Raw genomic sequence first — 18,579 nt, forward strand, 5'->3', positions numbered from 1 at the left:
CTTTCTCTCAAATAGATAAATAAAATCTTTTTAAAAAATTAAATACTTCATTTTCCCATTAATATCATGTTTAGCCCCAGCTATTTTTATAAAGCTGTTTTAGAAATAGTGCTGTGCTTTTTGGGGAAAAACATAGGATGGCAGCTAGCACAATGGATAGTATGTCCTGTGCTTTGTTATCCTGTTTCTATCCTAGGCTAGACAGAATGCTTCCAGAGCCCGACGGGAACTTCTCCTAGAAGCCGTGTTTCAGAAGTGGGACAGTGATGGCTCAGGCTTCCTGGATCTGAAGGAAGTTGATGAACTCTTGTACACATACAAGGAGGGAATGGAAAAAGAATCTATGAAGAAAGGTAAAAAGATAAGAATTTTCTTATTAAAGCTGTGGTAACAACTTGGCTTCACATTTTCCAGTACTATGACATATATAGTTAAAACTCTGGTTCTGAAACCACAGGACACCACTTCACACCTATTAGTATGGCTATAATTTTTTTCAGCTTTATTGAGATATAATTAATATAGAACATCATGTAAGTTTAAGGTGTACAGTGTGTTGATTTGATATATTTATATACTGCAAAATGATTACCACAGTAGCATTAGTTAAACACCTTTACCACTTCACATAATTACCATTTCTTTTTTGTAGTGAGAACATTTAAGATCTACTCTCTTAGCAACTTTTACGTATATAATACAGTATTGTTAACTATAATCACCATGCTGTACATTAGATCCACAGAACTTATTCATCTTATAATAGAAGTTTATGCCCTTTGGGGCACCTGGGTGGCTCAGTTAAGCATCCAACTCTTAGTTTCTGCTCAAGTCATGATCTCAGAGTCATAGGAATGAGTCCCGGGTTGGGCTTTGTGCTCAACGTGGAGTCTGCTTGAGATTCTCTCCCTCTCCCTTTGCCTCTCCCCCTGCTTGCACGTGCTCTCTCTCTAAAATAAAATTAAAAACCTTAAAAAAAAAAGATGTTTATACACTTTGACCAACATTCCCCCCAATCTCCCCCACCTCCAACCCCTAAGAACCACCATTTTATACTCTGAGTTTGGCTTTTTTAGATTCGACATATAAATGATATCATACAGTATTTGTCTTTCTCTGTCTGATTTCACTCAGCATAATGGTTTCAAGATCCATCCACGGCAGCACTCCATCTTTTTCATGACTGAATACTATTCCTGTGTGTGTGTGTGTGTGTGTGTGTGTGTGTGTGTGTGAATCACATTTTATTTATCCATTCATTCATTGATGGACACTTGGGTTTTTTTTCATATCTTGACTACTGTGAATAATTCTGCAATGAACACAGTGGTACAGATATCTCTTCAAGATAGTGATTTCATTTCTTTCCATTAGATACTCAGGAGTGGAATTGCTAGATAATATGGCAATTCTATTTTTAATGTTTTGAGGAATCTCCATACTGTTTTTCCTAGTGGTTATACCAATTTACATTCCCACCAGCAGTGCACAAGAGTTCCCTTTTCTCCACATCCTTGTCAACACTTGTTATCTCTTGTCTTTTTGGCACTAGCCATTCTGACAGGTGTGAGATGGTATCTCATTGTCGTTTTGATTTGCATTTCTCTAATTGTAAGTGATGTTGAGCATCTTTTCATGCACCTTTTGGTCATTTGCATGTCTTTGGAAATATGTCTATTCAGTTTTTTTGCCCATTTTTTAGTGTCTTGTTTTGTTTTTTGCACTTTTTCATGTGTCTATTGGCCATTTGGATGTCTTGTTTGGAAAAATGTCTGTTCATGTCTTCTGCCCATTTCTTGATTGGATTCTTTGTTCTTTGGGTGTTGAGTTTGATAAGTTCTTTATAGATTTTGGATACTAGCCCTTTATCTGATATGTCATTTGCAAATATCTTCTCCCATTCTGTCAGTTGTCTTTTGGTTTTGTTGACTGTTTCCTTTGCTGTCCAAAAGCTTTTTATCTTGATGAAGTCCCAATAGTTCATTTTTGCCCTTGCTTCCCTTGCCTTTGGCGATGTTTCTAGGAAGAAGTTGCTGCGGCTGAGGATGAAGAGGTTGCTGCCTGTGTTCTCCTTTAGGATTTTGATGGACTCCTGTCTCACATTTAGGTCTTTCAACCATTTTGAGTCTATTTTTGTGTGTGGTGTAAGGAAATGGTCCAGTTTCATTCTTCTGCATGTGACTGTCCAATTTTCCCAACACCATTTGTTTAAGAGACTGTCTTTTTTCCATTGGACATTCTTTCCTGCTTTGTCGAAGATTAGTCGACCATAGAGTTGAGGGTCCATTTCTGGGCTCTCCATTCTGTTCCATTGATCTATGTGTCTGTTTTTGTGCCAGTACCATACTGTCTTGATGATGACAGCTTTGTAATAGAGCTTGAAGTCTGGAATTGTGATGCCACCAGCTTTGCTTTTCTTTTTCAACATTCCTCTGGCTATTCGGGGTCTTTTCTGGTTCCATACAAATTTTAGGATTATTTGTTCCATTTCTTTGAAAAAAGTGGATGGTATTTTGATGGGGATTGCATTGAATGTGTAGATTGCTTTAGGTAGCATTGACATCTTCACAATATTTGTTCTTCCAATCCATGAGCATGGAACGTTTTTCCATTTCTTTGTATCTTCCTCAATTTCTTTCATGAGTATTTTATAGTTTTCTGAGTACAGATTCTTTGCCTCTTTGGTTAGATTTATTCCTAGGTATCTTATGATTTTGGGTGCAATTGTAAATGGGATCGACTCCTTAATTTCTCTTTCTTCTGTCTTGTTGTTGGTGTATAGGAATGCCACTGATTTCTGTGCATTGATTTTATATCCTGCCACTTTACTGAATTCCTGTATGAGTTCTAGCAGTTTTGGGGTGGAGTCTTTGGGATTTTCCACATAAAGTATCATATCATCTGCAAAGAGTGAGAGTTTGACTTCTTCTTTGCCGATTTGGATGCCTTTTATTTCTTTTTGTTGTCTGATTGCTGTGGCTAGGACTTCTAATACTATGTTAAATAGCAGTGGTGATAGTGGACATCCCTGCCATGTTCCTGACCTTAGGGAGAAAGCTCTCAGTTTTTCCCCATTGAGAATGATATTCGATGTGGGTTTTTCATAGATGGCTTTTATGATATTGCGGTATGTACCCTCTATCCCTATACTCTGTAGAGTTTTGATCAAGAAAGGATGCTGTACTTTGCAGCAGAAAGAAAAAGCATCTATTGGGAGGATCTCCCAATTTTTTTCTGCATCTATTGAGAGGATCATATGGTTCTTGTTTTTTCTTTTATTAATGTATTGTATCACATTGATTGATTTGCGGATGTTGAACCAACCGTGCGGCCCAGGGATAAATCCCACTTGGTCATGGTGAATAATCCTTTTAATGTACTGTTGGATCCTATTGGCTAGTATTTTGGTGAGAATTTTTGCATCCATGTTCATCAAGGATATTGGTCTGTAATTCTCCTTTTTGATGGGGTCTTTGTCTGGTTTTGGGATCAAGGTAATGGTGGCCTCATAAAACGAGTTTGGAAGTTTTCCTTCCATTTCTATTTTTTGGAATAGTTTCAGAAGAATAGGTATTAATTCTTCTTTAAATGTTTGGTAGAATTCCCCTGGGAAGCCATCTGGCCCTGGGCTTTTGTTTGTTGGGAGATTTTTGATGACTGCTTCAATTTCCTTAGTGGTTATAGGTCTGTTCAGGTTTTCTATTTCTTCCTGGTTCAGTTCTGGTAGTTTATACATCTCTAGGAATGCATCCATTTCTTCCAGATTGCTTAATTTGTTGGCATATAGTTGCTCATAATATGTTCTTATAATTGTTTGTATTCCTTTGGTGTTGGTTGTGATCTCTTTCATTCATGATTTTATTTATTTGGGTCATTTCTCTTTTCTTTTTGGCTGTCATCTCTTTCATTCATGATTTTATTTATTTTATTTTATTTATTTATTTTATTTTATTTATTTGGGTCATTTCTCTTCTCTTTTTGGTAAGTCTGCCCAGGGGTTTAGTGTTTCTAAAGACTAAAGTCTTTCTTGTTAGTTCTTTCAGAGAACCAGCTCCTAGTTTCGTTGATCTGTTCTACTGTTCTTTTAGTTTCTATTTCATTGATTTCTGCTCTGATCTTTATTATTTCTCTTCTCCTGCTGGGTTTAGGCTTTATTTGCTGTTCTTTCTCCAGCTCCTTTAGGTGTAGGGTTAGGTTGTGTATTTGAGACCTTTCTTGTTTCTTGAGAAAGGCTTGTATTGCTATATACTTTCCTCTTAGGACTGCCTTTGCTGCATCCCAAAGATTTTGAACAGTTGTGTTTTCATTTTCGTTTGTTTCCATGAATTTTTTAAATTCTTCTTTAATTTCCTGGTTGACTCATTCATTCTTTAGTAGGATGCTCTTTAGTCTCCATGTATTTGAGTTCTTTCTGACTTTCCTCATGTGATTGAGTTCTAGTTTCAAAGCATTGTGGTCTGAAAATATGCAGGGAATGATCCCAATCTTTTGGTACCGGTTGAGACCTGATTTGTGAACTAGGATGTGATCTATTCTGGAGAATGTTCCATGGGCACTAGAGAAGAATGTGTATTCTGTTGCTTTGGGATGGAATGTTCTGAATATATCTGTGAAGTCCATTTGGTCCAGTGTGTCATTTAAAGTCTTTATTTTCTTGTTGATCTTTTGCTTAGATGATCTGTCCATTTCAGTGAGGGGGGTGTTAAAGTCCCCCACTATTACTGTATTGTTGTCGATGTGTTTCTTTGCTTTTGTTATTAATTGGCTTATATAATTGGCTGCTCCCATGTTAGGGGCATAGATATTTACAATTGTTAGATCTTCTTGTTGGATAGACCCTTTAAGTAGGATATAGTGTCCTTCCTCATCTCTTATTACAGTCTTTGGTTTAAAATCTAATTTGTCTGATCTAAGGATTGCCACCCCAGCTTTCTTTTGGTGTCCATTAGCATGGTAAATGGTTTTTCACCCCCTCACTTTCAATCTGGGGTGTCTTTGGGTCTAAAATGAGTCTCTTGCAGACAGCATATCGATGGGTCTTGTTTTTTTATCCAATCTGATAGCCTGTGTCTTTTGATTGGGGCATTTAGCCCATTTACATTCAGAGTAACTACTGAAAGATATGAATTTAGTGCCACAGTATTGCCTGTAAGGTGACTGTTACTGTATATTGTCTGTGTTCCTTTCTGGTCTATGTTGCTTTTAGGCTCTCTCTTTGCTTAGAGGACCCCTTTCAAGATTTCTTGTAGGGCTGGTTTTGTGTTTGCAAATTCCTTTAGTTTTTGTTTGTCCTGGAAGCTTTTTATCTCTCCTTCTATTTTCAGTGACAGCCTAGCTGGATATAGTATACTTTGCTGCATATTTTTCTCATTTAGTGCTCTGAAGATATCATGCCAGTCCTTTCTGGCCTGCCAGGTCTCTGTGGATAGGTCTGTTGCCAATCTAATGTTTCTACCATTGTAGGTTACAGGTCTCTTCTCCCGAGCTGCTTTCAGGATTTTCTCTTTGTCTCTGAGACTCGTAAGTTTTACTATTAGATGTCGGGGTGTTGACCTATTTTTATTGATTTTGAGGGGGGTTCTCTGTGCCTCCTGGATTTTGATGCCTGTTTCCTTCCCCAAATTAGGGAAGTTCTCTGCTATAATTTGCTCCAATATACCTTCTGCCCCCTCTCTCTTCTTCTTCTTGGAACCCAATTATTCTAATGTTGTTTCATCTTATGGTATCACTTATCTCTTGAATTCTGCCCTTGTGATCCAGTAGTTGTTTATCTCTCTTTTTCTCAGCTTCTTTATTTTCCATCATTTGGTCTTCTGTATCACTAATTTGCTCTTCTGCCTCATTTATCCTAGCAGTTAGAGCCTCCATTTTTGATTGCACCTCATTAATAGCCTTTTTGATTTCGACTTGGTTAGATTTTAGTTCTTTTATTTCTCCAGAAACGGTTTCTCTAATAACTTCCATGCTTTTTTCAAGCCCAGCTAGTATCTTTATAATCGTCATTCTGAACTCTAGTTCTGACATCTTACTAATGTCTGTATTGATTAGGCCCCTGGCAGTCGGTACTGCCTCTTGTTCTTTTTTTTGAGGTGATTTTTTCCATCTTGTCATTTTGTCCAGAGGAGAATCGATGAATGAGAGAACAAAATGCTAACAGGGTAACAAGGACCCCAGAAAAATATACACTAAAGAAATCAAAAGAGACCTGAAACCGGGGGAAAAGAAAGGGAAAGAAAGGAAAAAGAAAAAAAAGAAAAAGATAAAAAAAAAAAGAATATGATCAAATATGATCAGGCTGGTGCATAGATCAGTGCCACACACTAGATTTGGGGCGTATTTTGGTCTGTTAGAAGAAGGTGCCTCCCAAAATTTTAAAGAAAGAAAAACTTATATATGTACAAAAATAAGGGTTAATACAATGAAGGGATGGAATATGACTGTAAAGATGAAAATTATAAAAGATTTTATAAAAGGAATTGATAAGATAAGAAGAAAGAAGAAAGAAGAGAAATTTAAAAAAAGGGGGAAAGAATGTGATCAGGCAAGAGACTAGAACAAAGCCATACAGTAGAAATTTAGGGTATGTTTTGGTCTGTTAGAAGAAACTGCATCCCAAAATTTTAAAGAGAGAACGACTTATATATATATATATATATATATATACCAAAAATAAGGTTAACTACTATGAAGGGATAGAATATGACTCTAAAAATGAAAAATAAAAAAGAATTTTAAAAAAGGGATTGATAAGATGTTGGTTGAAAAAGGGAAAAAGAAAAGTTCAAAAAAAAAAAGAAAAAGAAAATTTAAAAAATTAACTTTGAAAGACTACAGAATCATGGTAAAAAAGCCATGGATTCTATGTGCATTATTCCCCTAGCGCTGGAGTTCTGCCGTTCTCATTGATCAGTAAACTTGGTCTTGGCTGGCTGTTCTTGCTGATCTTCTGGGGGAGGGGCCTGTTGCCGTGGTTCCCAAATGTCTTTGCCGGAGGCGGAATTGCCCCGCCCTTGCCCGGTCCGGGCTAAGTAATCTGCTTGGGTTTGCTCTCGGGAGCTTTTGTTCCCTGCAAGCTTTCTGTACAGCTTTGGAGGCCGAGAGTGAAAATGGCGGCCTCCCAATCTCCGCCCTGGAGGAGCCGAGAACTCGGGGCCCCACTCCTCAGTGAGCCCCCAGAGAAAAGCCGTCAGTCACTCCCGTCTCCCCAGTCTCCGGCCGCACTCCCTGCTCACCCGGCCTATGACCGCGCGTTTCTATCTCTGGCACCCAACCCCGTGTGGGGTCTCCAAACCCAGCAGATCCCTGCAGTGCGCTCCCACACCACTCCTCCCGGGGGAGGAAGGGGAGTCTCCCTGGATCTGCCGCTTGTTGGGTCCCTGCTGGAGGAGCAGTGGCCCGACTGTGCCACGGATCACAGTTTATGGCAACCCCGAGCTGAGAGCCCGCACCTCGGCTCCGTCTCTGCAGCCGGCTTCCCTGCTCCGATACCTGGGAGCTCTGCCGCACTCAGGCACCCCCAGTCTTTCTGTGACCCCGAGGGTCCTGAGACCACACTGTCCCACGAGGGTTCCACCCCCCGCTTAGCCACTGGAGCGATGTCTCTCAGCAGAGCAGACTTCTAAAAGTTCCGATTTTGTGCTCCGCGGCTCTATCACTTGCCAGAAGCGGCCGACGGAGGCCCCTCCCCCGCCATCTATCCTCCCGAATATCGCCTCGGATTCACTTCTCCGCACGTCCTACCTTCCAGAAAGTGGTCGCTTTTCTGTTCAGAGAGTTGCTGCTATTCTTTTCTTCGATCTCCTGTTGAGTTCATAGGTGTTCAGAATGGTTTGATCCCTATCTAGCTGAATTCCTGGGACCAGACGAAATTTAGGTCTCCTACTCCTCCGCCATCTTGCTCCTCGCCCTATGGCTATAATTTTTAAAATAGAAAAATTACAAATGTTGGCAAGGATGTAGAGAAGTTGGAACCCTCATGCATTGCTGGTGGGAAGGGTAGAAAATGTCAGAGCTATCAGGAGCGGAATATGTTGTAGAGTGCTTTGTCCAAGAACTTTACATAGTTAGATTCCTTCTGTGTACCTAGCTACCCTCGCTCTTGGGGTTAAAAATATCCAAAACATTCCTCAGTTCTGCCTGTTTTCTCTTCTTGTTGTATCTCTCTGCCTCTACAAGGTCTGATTCACCTCTCAAGTAGGGCTGGCTTGCAAGTTTCTCCTGAATTTAATAATTTAACCACTTAATTCTCCTTAATGACTTTTCTTTTTTATTTATTTATTATTATGTTTAATTAGCCAACATATAGTACACCATTAGTTTTTGATGTAGTGTTCAACGATTCATTAGTTGCGTATAACACCCAGTGATCACTTTTCTTTTCCTATACTACATTTTTCTCTTCTGATCAATACTTCCAATCGAAAGTTACTAAAATTCTTATTCCCGTATAATAAGTTTCCTCATTCATTTGATTAGATTCCAGTATAAGTTATTTTGCTTTCCACTGGGTTTAAAGATTTATCTGGTGACTTTTACATACTAGATTTCCAATTCATAAAGTATACGGTGAATGATAAAAAAGAATGATCAGGGTTAGTTAAGTTCTTCAACCCTTTCAAAATTATTGTATTCACTGATCTTCAAGTGTACTTAAGTTTATCAATTGTCATGTGTTCTTCATTCACTATGTCTTCTGCAAACTTTACACTACACTACTTGTCTTAGACTGCATCCAAAGAATGAAGCTTCAAAGGGCACAATGAAGTGGTCTCCACTTATAAGGTGGGCAAATTTCATAAAACAGAACCATGTTCTATAGAGGAAAGAACACTACACAGTCATCAAGAGAGCTGTGTTCCAATACTAGATCTTTCACTTAATGGTCACATGGCTGTGGTTCAGTCAGTTAAACATCTGCCTTTGGCTCAGGTCATGATCCCAGGGTTCTTGGATCAAGGCCCGCATCATGCTCCCTGCTCAGCGGGGAGTCTGCCTTTCCCCCTCCCTCTGCCTCCCCCTCAAATAAATAAGTAAAATCTTTTTTTAAAAATGGTCACATGACCAAAGGCAAGTTACTGAACCTCGACAGATCCAGGTGTTCTCATTTGTAAAAGGAAGGAGTTAGACATGATGATTTCTAGAATTTAAGAAACCTGAGGATGATATTATAAGGAAGTTCCAATACATATGACTGAAGTACAGCAATAGGGATAGGTAGAAAGCATAAATGTGATGGGTTAAGCCCAGCAAGTGAGAAGGAGGAAAGTAATGAGGAGGCAGAATCTGCTGCCAGAAATAAATTTCTGCAAGCAGGAAGAACAAATTATTCTCTCCAAGGGTAGGCTTATACAAAATGACTCTCTCTTAACACATATTGGTAGCCACCTGGCCTGAGGAGATGATTGCTGAGCTGATGGCCATATGGAAGAAGAAAGGCAGATTTAGCTTCCTTTAAAAAGGGAGAAAATTCTAAATTCAAACATTAGCTAATAACTGATCAGCAAATCTTCAAATAGCTCTTTGTTTATTTATTTTGTTTTGTTTAGCTCTACCCTTCTTATCTATTTCAGTGTCAAAGATTAAAAATTGGATAAAAATTGGAGAAATAGGATAAAGTCACAGACTTAGAAATTTCTATAAGTGTTTCTGCTGCTATCCTCAAAATGCAAGTTTTTTTTTATATGGAAGGGGCAACTTGAAACTTTTAGCCAGTAATTTTCCCTTTTTATTTCTGTCTAATACAGCCTAACCTGAGAAGAAATACCACATATAAAAGCTGTAAAACATGTGATCTGTCTATACTGTAGAATTTAATGGAATAAATCACTCTTTCCCCATTACTTCCCAAGGAATAGCTATTAACATTTGTTGGATATGTACGCCCTTTAATTTTCTATTAAATGATAAGATCTGCTTTAATATATGTTTCATTTTTTTTAAGTAGGCTCCACCCCCAGTGTGGAGCTCAGCATGGGTCTTGAACTCCTGACCCTGAGATCAAGACTGAGCTGAAATCAAGAGTTAGACGCTTAACCAACTGAGCCACCCAGACACCCCTATATAAGTTTCTATTTAGGCAGGACATTTAACTTTCTTAAAGTTATAACATTTTGGTGATGCATTTTGTCACCAAATTCAAGAAATCTTGAATATTTAAGAACGATGTTTATTTAGAAAACCCCACTCACATAGTGTTTTTTTTTAAAGAAACTGAAAACTGTTTCTCTGAGAAACAAACTGAAGGTTTTAGAGGGGAGTGGGTGGGGGGATGGGTTAGCCCGGTGATGGGTATTAAGGAGGGCACGTACTGCATGGAGCACTGGGTGTTATATGAAAACAATGAATCGTGGATCACTACATCAAAAACTAATGATGTATTGTATGGTGACTAACATAACAAAATAAAATTTAAAAAATAAAATATTTAAAGAGCTGAAAAAAAAAAAGAAACTGAAAACTGGACAAATAGTGTAAAACAAACTGCTGTTTCTTCACTCTGGAACAAGGAATCTCTAAGCAACTCCTCAGCCTTTCCTTGATTGCCATGACTTTAACATTTCTGAAGATTATAGGCTGGTTGTTTTTAGTATGTCCTTTTAGTTTGGTCTAATGTTTCCTCATGATTAAATTCAGATTAATCCCCCTTTAGCAGAAATATCATGTAAGTGACGCTGTATTTTCTCATTGAATCTTAGCAGAAGTCCCATGATAATAACATGATATCTGTGGCGACTCCTCAAAAAATTAAAAATAGAACTACCCTATGAGCGAATGATCACTGTACTGGGTATTTACCCAAATAATACAAAAACACTAGTTCAAAAAGATATATGCACCCCTTTGTTTATTGCAGCATTATTTACAATAGCCAAACTATGGAAGCAACCCAAATGCCCACTGATAGATGAATGGATAAAGAAGATGGGATATATATACACACACACATATACATACAATGGAATATTATTCAGACATAAAAAAAGAATGAAATATTGCCATTTGCAACAACATGGGTGGAACTAGAGAGTATTATGCTAAGTGAAATAGGCCAGTCAGAGAAAGACAAATACCATAAAACTTCACTCATATGTGGAATTTAAGAAACAAAACAAGGAAAAAGAGACAAACCAAAAAACAGATTCTTGGCTCTAGAGAACAAACTGATGGTTAGCAGAGGGGAGGTGGGTGAGGGGATGGGGGAAATAGGTGAAGGGGATTAAAGAATACACTTATCTTGATGAGCACTGAGTAATGTATGGAATTGTTGAATCACTATATTGTATACCTGAAACTAATATAACACTATGTTAACTACACTGGAATTTTTAAAAAATGATATCTGTCAGTCCCTTCCATTTAAAAATTACTCTTTTTCCCTTTGTAATTAATGTTTTTTTGTGGTTGTCCTTTGAAACCATAGAAACATTCCCTTTCTTTTTTTTTTTTTTTAAGATTTTATTTTTAAGTAATCCCTACACCCAATATGGGGCTCGAACTCACAACCCCAAGATCAAGTTGAATGCTCTACCAACTGAGCCAGCCAGGCCCCCCAGAATCATTCCCTTTCTTGTCAAACTTTTTGTTCATTTATTATAACAATATGTACTCATGGTTTCCTATCTTATTCAATGGGTTGTGATCCAACACTATCACTATTTATTTTAATGTTCCTATTGTCCCAGATTTGACCGATTGGGAGTCCTTTCAGTCTAGCCATGTCTTCCTCTTCCTTCCAACATTCTTTTTTTTTTTTTTTTTTAAGATTATATTTATTTATTTGACAGAGAGATAGAGCCAGAGAGCACAAGCAGGGGGAGTGGCAGAAGGAGAGGGAGAAGCAGGCTCCCTACTGAGCAGGGAGCCCGATGCGGGACTCAGTCCCAGGACCCTGAGATCATGACCTGAGCCAAAGGCAGATGCTTAAACAACTGAGCCACCCAGGCGCCCCTCTCTCCAATATTCTATTATGAAAAATATCAGGGGCACCTGGGTGGCTCAGTTGGCTAAGCATCTGACTCTTGTTTTCGGCTCAGGTCATGATCTCAGGGTCGTGAGATCGAGCCCCATGCCGGGGTCTGCACAGAGTCTGCTTGAGATTCTCTCCCTTACCCTATGCCCCTCCCCTCGCTCATGTGCCCTCTCTCTCTCTCTCTCTCTCAAAAATCTTTAAAAAATTTTCCAAACATACTGAAAAGCTGAAAGTATTTTACAGTGAGCACCTATATACCCACCACCTAGATTCGACAATTAACATTTTACTACACTTTTAAAAATTATCTATTTATTCATCTCTTTATCCCTCTATCCTTCCATTTCTCTTGTTTTTGATACATTTCAAAATAAATTGCAGACATTAATACACTCCTCTCTAAACACTTCAGCATCTATATCTTTAGAGTTTGATATATGTTTTTTGGTGGGAATGCAAGCTGGTGCACCCACTCTGGAAAACAGTATGGAGGTTCCTCAAAAAGTTGAAAATAGAGCTACCATATGACCCAGCAATTGCACTACTGGGTATTTACCCCAAAGATACAAATGTAGTGATCTGAAGGGGTACGTGCACCCCAATGTTTATAGCAGCAATGTCCACAATAGCCAAACTATGGAAAGAGCCAAGATGTCCATCGACAGATGAATGGATAAAGAAGATGTGTTTTTTTATAATTTTTTTATTATGTTAGTCACCATACAGTACATCATTAGTTTTTGATATACGTTAACAGTTTTTTTTCCTTTGAGGTAAAATTACACACAACAAACCATACAATTTTTAAGTGTACATTCACTGAGTTTTTGCAAAGCATAACTTGTGCATCCAATACCCCTATTAAGATATAGAACACAAAGTTCCATCATGCCCCTTTCTTATGCAATCCCCATCACCAAATCCCCAGGACAAGCGCTCTTCTGGTTGTTTTCCACTATAGATATGTTTTATCCCTTCTAATCCATATTTATGGAATCGTTTGTACCCTTTTGTGTAAGGCTTCTTTCACTCAGCATATTCTTTCTTGAGATTCTTAAATGTTGTTACACATATCAACAATTTGCTTCTTTTTGCTCTGAATAGTATTCCGTTATGTGAATATGCTACAGTTTGTGAGTCCATTCTCCAACTGATAGACACTTAGACTGTTGCCTGTTCGTGACTGTTATGAACAAAGATGCTACAAACAATCTTGTACAAATCTTTCGTGTGGATATATGTTTTTATTTCTCTTTAATAAATACCCAGGAGTAGGATTTCTGGGCTATAGGGCAGGTGTATTTTTAGTTATATAAGAAACCACCAGCATGTTTCCTGTGTCCTTTTAACATGTATCTATCATTCTCTGAGCACCTCCTTGCTTTGCACAATGAGATCTTCTAGATTCGTCTTATACTTTCCCTGCTCCCACCCTGGCATCACCCATTTCTCCAAGGAACCCTGGTTTCTTTTAGTGGGGAATGGTATTTAGAGGCCAAGATCTTGGTTCTACACATGCTTATTGCTCCCAGGTCACTGCTCCCAAGTTTCTCTTGGGAAGTGTGTGTATGGGTGTGTGTGCGTGTGTGTATAAACAATAAGTTCACACCCATACTTTCCAGGCCAAAATAGTAACAGGGTTCATTCTAGTTTTCTCCCTTTTTTGTAGCTCCCTTCCCTCTTGCTTGTATTTTCTATCTATCTATCATCTATCTATCTATCTATCTAATCAATCCCCCTGTGTGGAACTAATCTCCCACCACACTGTCCTCTCCCCCACACTGATGTCTTTTCCTTCTCACTACACTTCAGTTCCAACATCCTGTATTAATCTCCCTTCCCACAGCATCCCTCCTTACTCTGCTCAGGCGCTGACATCCCATACCAGAGCCCCCTTCCATGTGAATGCCCTTCACACATCCCTTAGGTTCTGACATTCTGTGACAAGGCATCTTTTCATGTAGATGCTCTCCTCAATCTACTCAGGCTTCTTATTCCTTATGCTGAGCTGAACTCCTACTTGGAAGTCCTCTTCATTTTGCTTGGGCCTTGATTCCCCATGCCGGGCTGTCTCTCCACACGGATACCCTCCTCACACTGTTTAGGTTCTGACTTCAAGTGAAGCTGTCCCTCCATTTGGATGCCCTTCTCACTCTGCTAAGGCCTAAATACCGCATATGGATATCCTCTTCTTCCTGCTTAGGTTCTGATACCCCAAGCTAAACAACCTCTGCAGAGCCATGCTCTCCACTCAGATAGGCTGGAGATTGCCTGTCTTCATGGATAACATCTTCACCTGCTCGGGCTCTGACAACCCATGCCAAGTCACTTCCTGATCAATGCCCTCCTTACCCCACTGGATTCGGATACCCCGCTCTGGGCCACCGTGTCTTCCTTTGATCAGGAGCAGATGCTTACCTTGTCCTGCCCCACCAATGGCTTAGGACCTAATTGTTCAAGAAGGGAAGGAATAAAAGGAGAGAAAGAAAAAGATATAGAAGAGGAAGAACCCACAAGTTACTTTTAATTTAATTCAAGACTATATCTTGAGGACCCTTTGAGTCCAAGTAATAGAAAACGCAGCCCAGAGTGGTTAAACAAAAAAAGGCTTTATTAGTTCACATGATGGAAAAGTCCAGGGCTATTTCAGGACACAGCTAGGTTTGGGAGTTCAAATAATGACATTAGGACAAGTGTCTGCTTCTTTCTTTTTGTCTTTTTCAGTCTGATCCTGCTCTTTTCTATGTTTTGACTCCATTTTCATACAGCCTTTACCCTGTGGAGACCAGGTCCAGTCTCACATCCTCACAGGTTTATTCAAGTCTAGTGGGAATAAAAAGGAAAATGTTCTCTTCCTAATAATTCAAGCAAAGAGTCTGGCATTTGTCTGGACTCAACCAACCACTCTGGCTGTGGGAGCAGAATGTCCTGACTGGCTTAGGCCCACGATGCATGCTGCATCTCTCAAGCCACGAGTGGAATCCCATTCAAACACACAAAGTGAGATGAAAGTGGAGTAGCTTCCCCAAAGCAAAATTTGGGATACAAGTAACAGGAGAAAGATGAGTGGGTGCTAAAGAGCAATAATCAACAAAAGTCCAACTATAAAAATGAGAAGCTTTCATTGATAAGATGACTAAACATACCAGGCAATATGTTGTCAAATAGCTGATATAGAATGGCTGCTTGTCTTTCAAGGGAAGGAGAAATTGTGGTGGAAGCCTTCTTCAAGAAGGAGAGATTTTGAAATTTGAAATTTAAGCGAGAAGGGCACATACCCTATGACTTATTTATAATAATATATAATATATAAGTTATAATAAGTGTCAAAGAAACTTACACACGTGCACCAGGAGACATGTATAAAAATGCTCATAGCACTGCTCATAAGGGTAAACTCTGGTGACAACCTGCATGCCCACGGACAGGAGAATAAATCCGTGGCAGTATGCTCACAAAATGACATACTATATAGTGGTGGAAATGAATGAGTCACAGCTAGAGGAACAACATGGATGGATATGGTAACATGATGTGGAATAAAAAAGTAAGTCCCAGAAAACTATACATAGTATGATGTCCTTTCTCTGAAGTTTACAAGTAGGCAAAACTAAACCACATATTGTTTAGAAGTACACACACACACACACACACACACACACACACACACACATAACACTATTGGGAAAATAAAAGGAAGGGAAAGATGAAGCAAAAGCAAAATTTCAGGATATTGGTGGGGGCGTGGGGAGGCAGGGGATGGAACAAGGTCAGGCCATGGAGGAAGATGTGTTATTGGTAATGTTCAGGTTTGGTAGCACATTCGTAATTGTACAATTAAAAAAAATAAAAGAGATATGGATGAAGAAGTGTGCAAGGCATGGTCAGGATCATAAGTAGAATGGAGATACTGGAGCAGCTAAATTCAGGTGTACAACATAGCGATTCAGCTTCTCTATACATTATGCTATGCTCACCTCAAGTGTAGCTGTCATCTGTGACTGAATATGGTAGGACTTTGAACCAGGGAATTGCATAATGCAAGTTGTGTTTTATTTTGGCATGTTGATATCTTTTTATCAGATATTGTTTAGAATAATTGGGTGGTGTGTTTATGATTATTTAAATGCCATGATTAATAAAAGCCATAAATTTGACTTAGTGCCTTTGAGGTTCATTCTAGTTGTATGTTATTTATTTATTTATTTAAAAACTTTTTTTACTTGCATATAGTTGACACAATATTACGTTAGTTTCAGGTGTAAAACATCGTGATCCAACTTCATATGTTATGCTGTGCTCACCTCAAGGGCAGCCACCATCTGTCACCATACAGTACTATTACAGTATCATTGATTATATTCCCTATGCTGTGCCTTTTATTCCTGTGACTTATTCATTGTATAACTAGAAGTCTGTATCTCCCACTCCCCTTCACCCTTTCTGTCCATCCTCCTACCCCCCTTCCCTCTTGCAACCATCAGTTTGTTCTCTGTATTCATAGGTCTGATTCTGCTTTTTTGTCACAAGTTGTGTCTTTTTTTTTTTTTTTTTTAAGATTTTATTTATTTATTTGTCAGAGAGAGAGACAGAGTACAAGCAGGGGGAGCGGCAGGCAGAGGGAGAAGCAGGCTTCCCGCTGAGCAAGGAGCCCAATGTGGGACTCGATCCCAGGACCCTGGGATCATGACCTGAGCTGAAGGCAGCCGCTTAACCGACTGAGCCACCCAGGCGTCCCACAAGTTGTGTCTTAATTTAATTTTATAAATATGTATTGAGCCTTACTCTTGGTAATCTAATTATGTATAAAATGATTAATACTGGTTTGGGATTACGGAAGTAGGAATGGAGAGGAGTGGCCACAAGATATATTGCCAAAGGCTAACAGGATAGGATTAAGTGGCCTGTTGGACATGGAAGGTAAAAAGTAGGGAGGAGTCAAAAGTTGACCCTGGGGTTTCCCCCAGCTGAGTGTGGTAGAGTTAAAAAAAACAAAACAGAGGGGCACCTGGGTGGCTCAGTTGGTTAAGCAACCAACTCCTGATTTTGGTTCAGGTTATGATCTCAGGGTTGTGAGATCAAGCCCCCTGTCCAGCTGGGCGTGGAGCCTGCTTAAGATTCTCTTGCTCCCTCTCCCTTTGCCCCTCCTCCCACTCTCCCCTCCCTCTTTCTCTCTCAATCCCTGAAAAAAAAATTTTTTTTTAATTAAAAATAAAAGTACATTAAAAAAACAAAACAGAAACAGGGAAGATGACACAGGACATCTTGAGCTCAATACAGGAAGTCACTGTAGGTGTTCTGTTGGGCTTTGAGTTGCCTTTGATATACCTGGGTTTCCATGGGTGGCTGTTGTCAGGGGCTTCAGTCAGCTATAAAAGGGGAATGAAAATTTCCCCAGTAGATAAGTGAACTTTTGATTAGTTCTTGGTTTTATGTTTATGTCTTTTAGCTAAACTACACATCCAATTTTCAAAGCCACACCCTGACCAAGAAGTGAGGTTGTCTTTAAAACAGTTTCAGAAATACATAGAATTGGTTGTATCTGAACTCAGGGGCAATGAAGATCATGTTCTGGAAAGTGTTGTGGAGTTTCTGATGAATACTTTAGAAAGGAGCCATATTGAGAATCTGAGGAATTGTGCCAGACGGAAATGGCTGTACCAAATCCAACGCGCTGCAGAGACAAGTGGGGTGTCCCTGGAGCCGGTGTACACGGAGACCTTTAATGCCCTCACCCAGGTAGGTTTTTCTAAGGTGATATATAAAAGGAAAAATGTCCTCATAGTAGGTGATGTTCAATGGTTGCAAAGGGGGAGCACACGAAATTCTCTTGAAAAATCACTGGGTACTGCTATAGATGTTTTATTCATTCCCAAACATTACAATGACCCAAAGCCTAGGAAAGATGCAGCTGGAATGATGGTAGGTTGGGAAGGTAGAAGTAGAGAGGAAAGGTATAAAAGACAGAATCATGTCTTGGGATTTCTAATTCCATTTGTGCTGAGAGTCAAATAAGCTTAAGGAAGAAAATAGACTAATATTGAAAAATACCAGTAAGGAAATGTGCAGGCACTTCAAGCCACATTTCCCTTGCATGATGTTTTGGGAGTCGGTTTCAAAAGGAACTATTTAAATCATAAAGTCATTATAAAGGAGGATCCAACATCACACAATATTTCATAGCACTGCCTAGAAACACACTGATACTATTATAGAATCGTGCCACTTAAAACACATGCCTCTGATGGGACCGCTGCCCACAGCTTTGCCATCCTCTTCAAGACTCCCAGCTGGTTGCTCCTCCCAGGCAGAAATAGCATGGCTGTCTCCTATATATGTCACAGACTCCACTAGTCCAGGAAACCTGGAATCACTCATCTCAGTTAAATTGCAACACTTAATTAAAGGACTCATTTACTGAATGGCTGAATTTTCCAGTATAGATTGAAATGGTGTGACCAGAAACAGAAGACCCATCTAGAAAAAGAGATATCACTCCAACTTGCTTCAGAGATCTGTGGTACATTTTTGTTAGTTACTCTATAGATCTTTTATGTTGAAAAGAAAGAATAAAGGCAGAAGAAAAAAAAAACATGAAAAGCAAACCTAAG

The 18,579-nt window shown here is 39.2% G+C and overlaps 1 protein-coding gene across 1 annotated transcript in view; it reads left to right on the top strand.

Annotated features, from left to right (window-relative positions):
- EFCAB5 (EF-hand calcium binding domain 5) overlaps positions 1–18,579 on the top strand; it is a 165,648-nt gene that overhangs the window by 130,428 nt on the left and 16,641 nt on the right. The window contains exons 16-17 of the mRNA XM_032428752.1: positions 197–353; positions 17,418–17,707. Coding sequence (XP_032284643.1) covers positions 197–353; positions 17,418–17,707 — 447 coding nt within the window. The remainder of the gene's footprint in view (positions 1–196; positions 354–17,417; positions 17,708–18,579) is intronic.

The sequence above is a fragment of the Phoca vitulina genome, unplaced genomic scaffold, assembly GCF_004348235.1.
Source record: "Phoca vitulina isolate PV1807 unplaced genomic scaffold, GSC_HSeal_1.0 scaffold40, whole genome shotgun sequence".
Lineage (NCBI taxonomy): Eukaryota > Metazoa > Chordata > Mammalia > Carnivora > Phocidae > Phoca > Phoca vitulina.